Source organism: Mesoplodon mirus, assembly GCF_964341445.2.
Source record: "Mesoplodon mirus genome assembly, chromosome: 15".
Taxonomy (NCBI): domain Eukaryota; kingdom Metazoa; phylum Chordata; class Mammalia; order Artiodactyla; family Ziphiidae; genus Mesoplodon; species Mesoplodon mirus.
This window is the reverse complement of record NC_138991.1, coordinates 33,032,620-33,045,571: the sequence shown is the minus strand read 5'-3', so window position 1 is coordinate 33,045,571 and position 12,952 is coordinate 33,032,620. Positions and strand designations below refer to the sequence as shown.

Sequence of the window (12,952 nt, the reverse complement as noted above, 5' to 3'; positions counted from 1 at the left end):
CGAGCTTTCTCCAGTTGCGGCGAGCGGGGGCTACGCTTGGTTGCGGTGCACGGGCTTCTCATTGCGGTGGCTTCTCTTGTTGTGGAGCACAGGCTCTAGGCACATGGGCTTCAGTAGTTGTGGCTTGCGGGCTCAGTAGCTGTGGCTCGCGGGCTCTAGAGCGCAGGCTCAGTAGTTGTGGAGCACTGGCTTAGTTGCTTCACAGCATATGGGATCTTCCCACACTAGGGCTGGAACCCGTGTCCCTTGCATTGGCAGGTGAATTCTTAACCACTGCGCCACCAGGGAAGTCCCTACAACAGAAACTTGATACTCGTGCTAAATACAAATTCAGTAGAAATTATTACATTGTAAAGACAACCATCAATTTACCAATTTTCCCAATGTAAGGATATGAAAAGGACGGCATCATTTGATAATATATCTCTTGACCTCTATCCCACTTGAGCTGGAACTACTGGGAGGCTGGCGAGTACCTTTAAACTATGTAAACAGCCATGGATGCACGGAATTAATAAGGATCGTGGATATAATCATTGTTCACAGGCTTCCAGAAAACCATCAGCACAGCACGACGGATGTTTGGGAGGGCACGGAGCTTGGTGCAATGGTCACCTTCCATGGTGATGAATTCACGGTACTTGGTGACACTTTCTCACCTTGTTCTTCCAGACCCCCTCTCTGCGCACTGTGGGGAACATTGTCACAGGCACGGACCACCAGACCCAGCTGGCCCTGGACGCGGGCATCCTAGCTGTGCTGCCCCAGCTCCTCACACACCCCCGCTCCTCCATCCAGAAGGAGGCAGCCTGGGCCCTAAGCAACGTGGCCGCGGGGCCCCGCCAGCACATCCAGCAGCTGATCGCTTGCGGTGTGCTGCCTCCCTTGGTGGCTGTTCTAGAAAACGTAAGTGACCCACATGACAAAAGGTTACTCTCCAACGGGCCCTGTGTTGAACTCCTTTAGCTCTTCAGAGGCAGGCTGAGAAGCAAAACTAATTGAGATCACGACGAACCTATGAAACATTAAGTTTCCTAACTCTCCCTGAAAAAAAGAAAGGGGCATCCCATTTTGGACAATCCATTAAAAATTTAGAAGGCTCAGCAAGCATCAGCCAGTGAAAAGGTGATCCCACAGCTCAAATATCCAGAGGAATCTTGAGCTGGTAAATACTGGCTTATCTCTAGCGTTAAAAGAATGTGCCATCTACTCTCCTTGGCAAAAAGGGATGAGGTTTGGTTTTGTTTTGTTTTAGGAGGCAAAACGTATCGGGTTACAGTGATATTATACACTGAAGAAATGTGGCCTTTGCAGTGTAAAAATCACATTGATGAAAGGGGTAATATATATAGAAAATCCAGATATAACAGTAGAAATACAATAAAGCTTCCTTCTTCCTCCTGATTCCCACTTCCTTTCCCCAGGGCAATTACGAGTGTCAGCATTTCTTTTTGTCACCTTTTAGTGGATGAGCTATGTTTAAACCATCGACTTGTGAAACAAGTCAGGAGTGGTGACCTGGGGTTGCGGGCAGAGGTTACTGAGTAGGATGGGGAAAAGGAGGCACTGGCCGTGTCCTGTTCTCAGGATGGCTGGTGGGTTCCCAGGTGTGCATTAGGTACAAAAAGCTAGCCCAGGTTTGCTACCCAAATCATGGCATCTTCCAGTCTATTGGACATTTCCTATCCTGCTGTGAGTCTGTACATATTCTAATCAGAAACATCCAGTCAGAATCAAGAAGTAATCTTTTTTCAAACTGCACCTTTTGAACTATAGCTTGCTTGGAGCCATACGTTTTTTTGTTGTTGTTTTTTGGGGGGTTTTTTATGGTGGTTCTTTTTTTTAACTTTGTTTTAAACTGAGTCAGTTTTCCCCAGCCATAAAATGGGAATAACTCCTCCTGCAAAGGGATAGAAGGATCTGTGATAAATGACTCCCTTCTCTCTGGGCCAAGTGCTTTTTATAAATGTAAGGGATGCATTGAGTGATATCTCAGTGGCTTTCCTCTGTCCCCTCCAGACAGTGTGCTCAACTTTGTAGCTCTGGAGCTTCTTGTCCAAAGTTTTACTGGAGCAGAAAGACTAGAAATGTAGACATGGGTCACTATAACCTAAAATCCCTAATTTGTATTGATTGGGTGATGTTGGTTCTCTTTTTCCAATAACCTGCCTTAAGAAAGTGAGTCTGTTTGAACTTAGAACCTCCCTCTAAGACCCCACATGAGTCTGCCTTTCCTCCTCCTTGGCTTCTCAAAGATGCTGTCTTCTGCTCAAAAACTAAAGGCAGGTTGCCAAGGGATTCTGTGTAAATTGCACATATAGTCCTGGGAATTAGGTAGTCCAGCCTACCTAGAAACTGAACCATGTTTGCATCACTATATTTAAATTCCTCAGGATCTGTCAAGAAAGGAAATGTTCTCTCTCTGCAGGGAGAATTTAAAGTCCAGAAAGAGGCTGTCTGGACAGTGGCTAACTTCACAACTGGGGGCACCGTGGACCAGTTGATCCAGCTTGTCCAGGCTGGAGTCCTGGAGCCACTAATAAATCTTCTCACCATCCCAGACACCAAAATTGTTCTCATCATTCTCGACATCCTCTTTTTTATCCTCCAGGTGAGCTGTTCTGAACAGGTGGGTTTCTAAATAGCAGTCTCTAAATTAAGATGTTTAATTTGGTCCTTAAAACCTAACTAGGATTCTCTTTTCCTCTCCACTTCCTCACCCCCTCCCTTTGTCCACACATCCTGTGGATGACAAGACAAGAGGCCTTTCAAAGAAGGGCCATCATCTTCATTTTCTCAGATAAGTGTTTGTGTGCCCAGCACTGTTTTAGATGTTCAGGAAATGACAAAACAAAGTCCTTGTTCTATAGAGCCTATGTATTAGGGGGGAGGGGAAGAGACACATCAGATAGAGAGTTACGGGTAAAATATATCTGATAGAGGGGTAGTTACTGATGGCCCAGAGTGGAGAGGGGATGGTTATCTCTTATATGTAGTAGTTAGGAGAAACTTCACTGAGGAAGGACGTTTGAGCAAAGACCTGAAAGAAGTGAGTCCTGTGGATACCTGGGAAAGAGCACTCTAGGTGAAGGAAACCTTAAAAAGCAAGGAGTGGGGTGTGGCCAGAGCAGAACAAAGGGATGAAAGGTGGTGGGAAACAGGCTCAAGGGACCCGGGGGCCAGATCACGGAAGGTCTGTGAGAACGTGGACTTGCTCTGAGTGAGATGGAGAAACAAATCAAAGGTCTGAAGCAAGGAAAAAAATAGTCAATGAACCACGTGGCTGGCTCTTTTGGAAGACTGAAACATAGAATATACTTGAAGGAAGCAGCAGGACGTTAGCGATGATAGATCTCGAGGGACCATACTAGAGTTCCTTTTCCATTCAGCTATGTGGCTGGGAAAATGGACCACAAAGCCTTGAATTAGAATTCTAGAAAAGTCTTATTTCTGAAATGTAAGTTAAGCCAATATTTACATACTATTTGTGTCGGTTGTATACTGAACAACAAATTACTCCTTGGTGGCTTAAAACAAACATTTATTATCTCACATGGTTTCTGGGGTTAGGAATCTGGAGGCAGCATAGTTGGATGGTTCTGGCTCAGGGTCTTTCATGAAGTTCAAGATGGAAACTGGGGCTGCAGTTTCATCTGAAGGCTTGGTGGAGGCTGGAGGATCAGCTTCCAGGATGACTCGCTCACATGCCTAGAAAGTTATTCTTACCACATGGATTCCCTGGGACTGCTTGGGTGCCCTCACATCATGGCAACTGGCTTCCCCTGAAACAAGTGACCTTAGAAAGCAAAGTGGAAGCCCCAATGTCTTTTATGACCTGAGAAGGAGGTTATTTCAACAGCATCCTATTGGTTACACAGATCAGTCCATTTCAACATGGGAGGGGGCTACACAGGGGCATAAATATCCAGAGGCTGGGATCATCTCAGGCCATCGTGGAGGCTGGCAATATTCATTTGGTTAAGGTCTTTTTTTTTTTTTTTTTTTTTTTTTTTTTTCCGTACACGGGCCTCTCACTGTTGTGGCCTCTCCCGTTGCGGAGCACAGGCTCCGGACGCGCAGGCTCAGCGGCCATGGCTCACGGGCCCAGCCGCTCCGCGGCATATGGGATCCTCCCAGACCGGGGCACGAACCCGTATCCCCTGCATCGGCAGGCGGACTCTCAACCACTGCGCCACCAGGGAGGCCCTGGTTAAGGTCTTTTTATATGTGACTAAGCCATTTGAAAAGTTTCAAAGTAACACTGGAGGACTCCTTTTATTTATTTTTATTTATTTATTTTTGGCTGTGTTGGGTCTTCATTGCTGCGTGCAGGCTTTCTCTAGTTGCGGCTACTCTTCGTTGTGGTGCATGGGCTTCTCATTGCGGTGGCTTCTCTTGTTGCAGAGCATGGGCTCTAGGCGTGAGAGCTTCAGTAGTTGTATCACGTGGGCTCAGTAGTTGCGACACACGGACCCCAGAGCATGCGGGCTTCAGTGGTTGAGGCTTGGGGGCTCTAGAGCACTGGCTCAATAGTTGTGGTACATGGACTTAGTTGCTCCGTGGCATGTGGGACCTTCCCGAACCAGGGCTTGAACCTGTGTCTCCTGCATTGGCAGGCAGATGCTTAACCACTGGACCACCAGGGAAGTCCCCAGAGGGCTCCTTTTAAAAGCTCACTTAAAGCATCCTTTTCATGTAACTGTCCTGGAAAGAACTGCCCTGAGTCAAGAACAGATTGGAAACAGCCCAATTAGATGCTTAGACTTTGAGCAAACCACAGACACAGAGTACCCACTTGGCAGCCAGAGGCAAAGTTGGACATAAAAAACGTGTGAAAGCACACTTGGGGGGCTATAGAAATTTAAGTTCATCTCATTCATTTGAATTAAACACTTGGGATTTTTTTTCTTGGGAGAGTCTGGGCAAATCCCATCTGATGGACCAGTGAAGCCCCTATATCAGATAGTGGCACGTGGGACACTGAGAGAAATCAAGATGAGATAGAAAACAGTTTCAAGTGGGCAGCTGAGTGCAGTTGTGGTTCTCTGAAGTAACTTGGGGGCCATCTGCTGTTCTGTCAAAGTCCAGAATCCTTCTCCAGGTCTCCTACTGCCCTGGGGCATCCCCCACTTCCCTGTTTTCTTGGAGGCTCACCTAGCACATTGGTTCTTACCTCCATTTTTTCACTGAAAACCAAGAGCTCATTTTGGATGTACAGATAGGACTAGAAGGTATCAAGGCTTAGACAGAAGTGCAAACTCTCATCAGATAAATTATGGCCTAAACAATATTTAATTTGATCCATAGGAAGGTTTGGGTTTTGTGTTCATTTGTTTGTTTTTATTTCTGTTCACAGAATAGTCAGCAGAACACTACAGGATGCCAAAGTTGTTTCTTTCTCCCTCTCCACTTCCCCCAAATATTCTGTTTAGCTGGACCACTCCCTTTTCTATAAATATGCAGCACTTATTCCCTCACAACTTTGTCCTTGCCATTCCTTCTCTTGGGGATGCTGTTACCCTGTGATGGACCCTGGCACCGTACTATCCATTAAGAACTTGATACTTTCCAAGCCTCTTGTGCACATCTTCTTTCTATAAATTAAAACTCTGATCATTTATTATACTTTCTTTTTTTAAATTAATTTTTTTATTGAAGTATGGATGATTTACAATGTGTTAATTTCTGCTGAACAACAAAGTGATTCAGTTATACAAATATATACGTTCTTTTTTATATTCTTTTCCAATATGGTTTATCCCAGGATATTATACTTTCTATACTACAGCAATTATTGTCTCCCCCGATAGTGTGAGTTATGAAAAGGCTTTCTCTAAATCCTACCTTTATTTCTAGTTTTGTGTGCCTTGCTCGTAGTATATGTACAAATGTTGAGTGAGTGAATACCCATGGATGAGAAATCCAACGATCAGCATTGGATTAAATCAAATCACATCATTTGTTTCCAGGGACGTCATTAGTTGCCATGGTGTGGCTTCTGTCACCCAGGGTCTCCTGCCCGACCCCTCGAGGCTTTCCAGGGAGTGCAGGGCCAGAACATCTGCATTTACATAGCATCACTTGCACATTCTTTTCTCTGTTTTTAATCTTTTTTTTTTTTTTTTTCTGTACGTGGGCCTCTCACTGTTGTGGCCTCTCCCGTTGCGGAGCACAGGCTCCAGGCGCGCAGGCTCAGCAGCCATGGCTCACGAGCCCAGCCTCTCCGCGGCATGTGGTATCTTCCCGGACCGGGGTGCAAACCCGTGTCCCCTGCATCGGCAGGCAGACTCTCAACCACTGCGCCACCAGGGAAGCCCCTTTTCTCTGTTTTTAAAACAATCTCCATTAATTAGAAGGGAGATACCTACCAAATAGTGTTTAGTGATGGATATATAGATGATGGCATATTCAGCAAAAAAAAACACAAAAAACAAAAAAAAACTGTATTTTGTGCAGTGAAGATAAACCTCAATAGACAGATGACAAATATCCAAAATGAGAGGAAGACAATGCAATTTTAAATCAGTCTGGGAAAATAACACTACAGCCACCCATTCTGGAATGGGTGGCTTTTGTCCAATTCTGCTGAGGTGAAGCCCCACGTCCTAAGGGCTTTGGTTTAGAGTCTCACTCTTCTACGCCCCACAGGCAGCAGAGAAGATTTCTCAGAAGGAAAACATGTGTCTGCTGATAGAAGGACTCGGTGGGATTGATAGAATTGAGGCTTTGCAACTTCACGAGAACCGTCAGATTGCCCTGACTGCTCTGAACATTACTGAGAGACACTTCTCTGAGGTAAGTGCCCAGACCTCCTGGGCAGGTGATCACCTGGCAGGTACCTGAGCTGTTCCTGGGATGTGGGTGATGGACAGGCGGGCTTCTCTCATGACTTGGCCCTGAGTTTCTCCCCATCCATGTTATCCAGGCCACCTTTGAGTGGCAGCTTCCTGGCTCCTGGAAGCTGTTCTAGACCCATTAATCTCATAGAAGTTTGTCCTGCTGCCTCTGGTGTAGAATTTCACTCTTGTTTTTGTTTTCCCCTACTCACCTCTCTTGGGGGAGGGAGAGGGGGAAGAAAGGAGTATGATGCTAAAGTGACTTTGTACTGAGAAATACAAACAATGAAGGCAGGCCCAGCTTTTGAACAAACTTTTTGCTACTTACTGCATTTTGTCTCTTTCCCGAATATGTTGATTGGGAATGAACTCAACAAAAGGCTCCCAAAATTCCTGCAGGAGCAGGGAATAATGATCAGAGAGCATTAGATACTTTTAAAAAGCTTTTTATTATAGTAAAACATATGTAACATAAAATTTACCATGTAAATCTTTTTTTTTTTCTTAATTTTTGGCCACACCCCACAGCATGTGGGATCTTAGTTCCCTGACCAGGGATCACACCGCAGCCCCTGCACTGGAAGGCAGAGTCTTAATCACTAGACCGCTGGGGAAGTCCGTACCATGTAAATCATTTTTAAGTGTACAGTTCACTGGCATTAGGTACATTTTACACTGTTGTGCAACCATCAGTATCGTCCATCTCCAGAACTTTTCCAAATGAAAACTCTGTCCCCATTAAACAATAAATTGCCCCGTTTCCCACTCCCCCGACTCCCCGCCAGGCCCTGGTAACCACCATCTTACTTTCTGTCTCTGTGAATTTGACTACTAAGTGCCTCATAAGAGGAATTGTATGGTATTTGTCCTTTTGTGACTGGCTTTTTTCACTTAGCATAATGTCTTCAAGTTTCATCTGTGCTGTAGCATTTGTCAAAATTTCCCCCCTTAAGCCTAAATAATACTCTATTGTATGGATATACTACATTTTGTTCATCTATTCATTGATGGACACTTGGGTTGTCCTTTTGGCTACTGTGAATAATGCTGCTATGGATATGGGAGTACAGATATGTCCGAATTCCTCCTTTTATCTCTTTGGGATAGATACCCAGAAGTGGAATTGTTGGATCATATGGTAATTTTGTTTTTCATTTTTGAAGAACCACCATATTGTTATCCATAGTGTATATACCATTTTACATCAACACACAAAGGTTCCCATTTTTCAACATCTTCACCAACGCTTGTTTTCTGTTTCTTTTTGTTATTGTTGTTGTTTTTGTTTGTTTTCTTGTGTTTTGTTTTTTGATCATAGCCATTTTAATGGGTATGGAGTGGTATCCCATTGTGGTTTTTCTCTTCCAGTTTTATTGAGACATAATTGACATAGAGCACTGTATAAGTTTAAGGTGTACAGCATAATGATTTGATGTACATACATCATGAAATGATTAGCACAATTAGTTTAGTGAACATCCATCATATCATCGGTATAAAATAAAAGAAATAGAAGAAAAACATTTTTTTCCTTGTGATGAGAACTCTTAAGATTTACTCTAACAACTTTCGTATATAACATACAGCAGTGTCTTTTTAATTAATTAATTAATTTATTTATTTATTTTTGTCTGTGTTGGGTCTTCGTTGCTACGCACAGGCTTTCTCTAGTTGTGGTGAGTGGGGGCTACTCTTTGTTGTGGTGCACAGTCTTCTCATTGTGGTGGCTTCTCTTGCTGCGGAGCACGGGCTGTAGGTGTGCGGGCTTCAGTAGTTGTGGCTTGTGAGCTCTAGAGTGCAGGCTCAGTAGTTGTGGTGCACAGGCTTAGTTGCTCTGCGTCATGTGGGATCTTCCTGGACCAGGGATCAAACCCGTGTCCCTTGCATTGGCAGGCAGATTCTTAACCACTGCGCCACCAGGGAAGTCCCAGCAGTGTTAATTATATTACTCATGTTGCACATTACATTCCTAATAACTATCTTATAACTAGAAGTTTTTACCCTTTGACCGCCTTCGTCCAATTTGCCTTCCCCTCCCACCCCCCCACCTCTGGTTACCACAAATCTGATCTCTTTCTATGAGTCTGCTTGTTTTTGAAGTATAATTAACCTATAATACTGCGTTAGTTCCTGGTACACAGTATAGTGATTTGATATTTCTATACCTTTTTAAATGTATAGGAAATGATCAAGGTAAGTCTAGTTACCATATGTTACCATACAAAGATATTACATATTACTATATTCCCCATACTGTATATTTCATACCCATGACTCATTTATATTATAACTAGAAGTTTGTACCTCTTAATCTCCCTCACCTATTTCTTTCACCCCCCTTCCCTCTGGCAACCACCTGTTTGTTCTCTCTACCTATGACTCTGTTTCTATTGTGTTTGTTTTGCTTTTTAGATTCCATATATAAGTGAAATCATACAGTATTTGTGTTTGTCTGACTTACTTCACTTAGCACAGTGCCCTCTAGGTCCATCCATGTTGTTGCAAATGGCAAGATTTCATTCTTTTTATGGCTGAGTGATGTTCCATTGTGTGTGTGTGTGTGTGTGTGTGTATATATATATCATATCATTTATCCATTCATCTATCAGTGGGCACTTAGGTTGCTTCCATATTTTGGCTATTGTAAATAATGCAGCTATAAACATTGGGATGCATGTATCTTTTCATATTAGTGTCTTCATTTTCTTTGGGTATATACCCAGGAGTGGAATTACTGTATCATGTGGTAGTTCTGTTTTTAATTTTTTTGAGGAAACTCCATACTCTTTTCCACAGTGGCTGCACCATCTTACATTCCCACCAGCAGTGCACGAGGGTTCCCTTTTCTCCACACCCTCGCCAGCACTTTAAAAAAATTTTTTTATTTTTTTTATTTTTTGCGGTACGCGGGCCTCTCACTGTTGTGGCCTCTCCAGTTGCAGAGCACAGCCTCTGGACACGCAGGCTCAGCGGCCATGGCTCACGGGCCCAGCCGCACCGTGGCATGTGGGATCTTCCCGGACCGGGGCACGAACCCGTGTCCCCTGCATCGGCAGGCAGACTCTCAACCACTGTGCCACCAGGGAAGCCCCAGCACTTTTTATTTGTTGTATTTTTAATAATAGTCACTGTGACAGATGTGAGGTGATAGCTCATTGTGGTTTTGATTTGCAATTTCCTTGATGACTGGTGATGCTGAGCATCTTTTCATATGCTTGTTGGCCATCTGTATGTCTTCTTTGGGAAAATATCTATTCAGTTCCTCTGCCCATTTTTAATCAGGTTTTTTTTTTTTGATGTTGAGTTGTATGAGTTCTTTGTATATTTTGGATATTAACCCCATATCAGATATATCATTTGCAAATATCTTTTCCCATCCAGTAGGCAGCCCTTTTCATTTTGTTGGTAGTTTTCTTTGCTATGCAAAAAGCTTTTTCGTTTTCTGTAGTACCATTTGTTTATTTTTGCTTTTGTTTCCCTTGCCTGAGGAGACCTATCCAAAAAAAATATTACTAAGACTGGTGTCTGTGTTTTCTTCCAGAAGTTTTATGGTTTCAGGTTTTATATTTGAGTCTTTAATCCATTTTGAGTTTATTTTTGTATATGGTGTGAGAAAGTAGTACAGTTTGATTCTTTTGTATGTAAACTGTCCAGTTTTCCCAACACCATTTTTTGAAGAGGCTATCTTTTCCCCATTGTATAGTCTCACCTCCTTTGTCGTAGATTCACTGACTCTTTGTAGTTTTTGATTAGATATTTTTCATATGAGGAAGGTGAGATCAAAGTTCCTAAGTGGCCAGGTAAACATGGGACTAGGGGTTTACACTCTGTTAGGTGTCACACTTGAATCATTAGCAAAATCCAGAGCCATACAGTAAATATGACCAGATTGGTAGCTCTTCCTAATGAGTGGCAGCTAATCTTCATCTGGGACCAAGAGGATGCTCTCAAAGCAGAGAAGACCCAGAACAGTGATTAGCATCTTCTGGGTTAAAGCCTCCTAAGAAAACCTTGTAATTAGGAAACTCATCCCTTAAAGGGGAGATGGCTCCTGAGGACTCCTCCAAGGGCTCCAAGTTAAAGACTTCTGATCTAGAAGCAATTGCTACACCTATCATACCTGTAACTCAATGTAAGGTTAATGTTCTTTATAGTGAAACTGCTTTTAAAAATAAGCCAGAGGGCTTCCCTGGTGGCGGAGTGGTTGAGAGTCCGCCTGCTGATGCAGGGGACGCAGGTTCATGCCCCGGTCTGGGAAGATCCCACATGCCACGGAGCGGCTGGGCCCGTGAGCCATGGCCACTGAGCCTGCGTGTCCGGAGCCTGTGCTCCGCAACGGGAGAGGCCACAACAGTGAGAGGCCCGTGTACTGCAAAAAAAAAAAAAAAAAAAAAAAAAAAAAGCCAGACACAGGGGACTTCCCTGGAGGTCCAGTGGTTAAGACTCTGCCCTTCCAATGCAGGGGGCACAGGTTCGATCCCTGGTTAGGGGAACTGGATCCCACATGCCACACGGTACGGCCAAAAAAAAAAAAAAGCCAGACACAAAAGGACAAATACTGTATGATTCCACTTACATGAGGGACCTGGAGTGGTCAAATTCATAGAGACAGGAAGTAAAAGGGTGATTGCCAGAGGCTGGGAGGGAGATGGGAACGGGGAGTTGTTTAATGGGTACAGAGTTTTGGTTTGAAATGATGATAAAGCTCTGGAGACAGACGGTGGTGGTGGCGAAGTAATGCCACTGAATTGTCTACTTCGTGGTGAAAAAGGGTAAATTTTACGGGATATATGTTTCACCACACGCACAAACTGCATTTAAGGTCCATCCTGAACAATAGTTCAATGCTTCTCTCCTTTGATCTCTCCTCTGAGGGAGCCTCAAGTCTGACAGAGCAAATTCTAATCCACAGAAGATGTGAAGGAGTCAATTGTGCAGGAATAATGTGCTGAGAGCCTGAAGGTATAACAGTGTCTCTTCTCCCCTGAAGGAAGAAGAAACTGGCACAACCTTACCAGCCCGGGACCAAGACCATGAATTCTTAAAGCACTTAACAAACACATACCAGAGCTCCACAACTCCTAAATCAGGGACCAGACCCAAAGAGTCACCTCTTTAAGAACCCCTTCCCCTTGGTGTACCACAGGTATAAAGCTTTTAAAACTTGAATGATAATAAAAATTTCCACACTTTCACCTCCATCTATCAAAAATGCAGTTAAACCACTTGTACCTTAAAGCCACGTGGAATCCATCTCCTAAGAACATGTGGTTTAGTGGTTACCTTTCAGGATCTTCAAGGAAGATCTTCAGAGTGGGATGGTCTATAGCTACCTAGACAAACTTTGAGTTGCAATTTAACCAATATTTCTTACATTTATTTGACTGTGGGCCCCCTTCCCTTTTCCTTGTCATGTAATGCCTGTTAATATAGAACATTCTTCAAGGAGAGCTGGGTGGGCAGTGGTCAAAGGGAGAGAGTGACTGGGATGGGAAAGACCTAGAACCACAGTACTAGGTGGTGTGGGAATGGATGTGGGGTATGTTTAAAGGAGGATTGGACTCGATTTGTATGATGTGAGTGTAGAGACTAAATCAAGTTATAGTTTGCTCTAAAGCGTCACATGGAAATGTCATGCCCAAAGCACAGTCTTTGCTGGTCCTTGACAGGTAAGGAGGAAAGATGTATGGGTGTCCATCCAAAATATGGCTGGAAGGCAGTTCGTGGTCTCACAAGCTTCTCATCCAGTGGTGAGAACAAATCTATGATTCAGTGGACACTGGGCTTTCCAGTCAGTATCCTCATCTCCTTTTGGGGTGACTCCGCCAGCTGCTGAGGGCTGTGTTGGGGGGATGGAATCCTCTAAGGGTTCTGCTCTCCCACATGAAAATGGAGGGGACCTGGGAGATTCCTCTCAACTCCCTCTTTTGTTCATCAGCTCAGAACCTCCTAGTTGGGCACATCTTTGGCTAAGCAGAATCTCATTCTCTGAGGACCTTGAATCTGAGACCCAGGCATTGAGCCCAGAATAAACAGAGAATTAGGAAGTGTTTGCTTCAGCGGCAAGTCTTTACACTCAGTGGAGTGGATGTCCTCAGTGGTTGCCTGCTTCCTGC

General features: G+C 44.0%; 1 protein-coding gene across 1 annotated transcript in view; it reads left to right on the top strand.

Moving 5' to 3' along the window:
- KPNA7 (karyopherin subunit alpha 7) overlaps positions 1-11,955 on the top strand; it is a gene marked incomplete at its 3' end in the record, with an annotated part of 53,402 nt that extends 41,447 nt beyond the window's left edge. The window contains exons 9-12 of the mRNA XM_082644509.1: positions 673-906; positions 2,429-2,611; positions 6,649-6,795; positions 11,827-11,955. Coding sequence (XP_082500635.1) covers positions 673-906; positions 2,429-2,611; positions 6,649-6,795; positions 11,827-11,955 — 693 coding nt within the window. The remainder of the gene's footprint in view (positions 1-672; positions 907-2,428; positions 2,612-6,648; positions 6,796-11,826) is intronic.
- Positions 11,956-12,952: the final 997 nt, after the last annotated feature.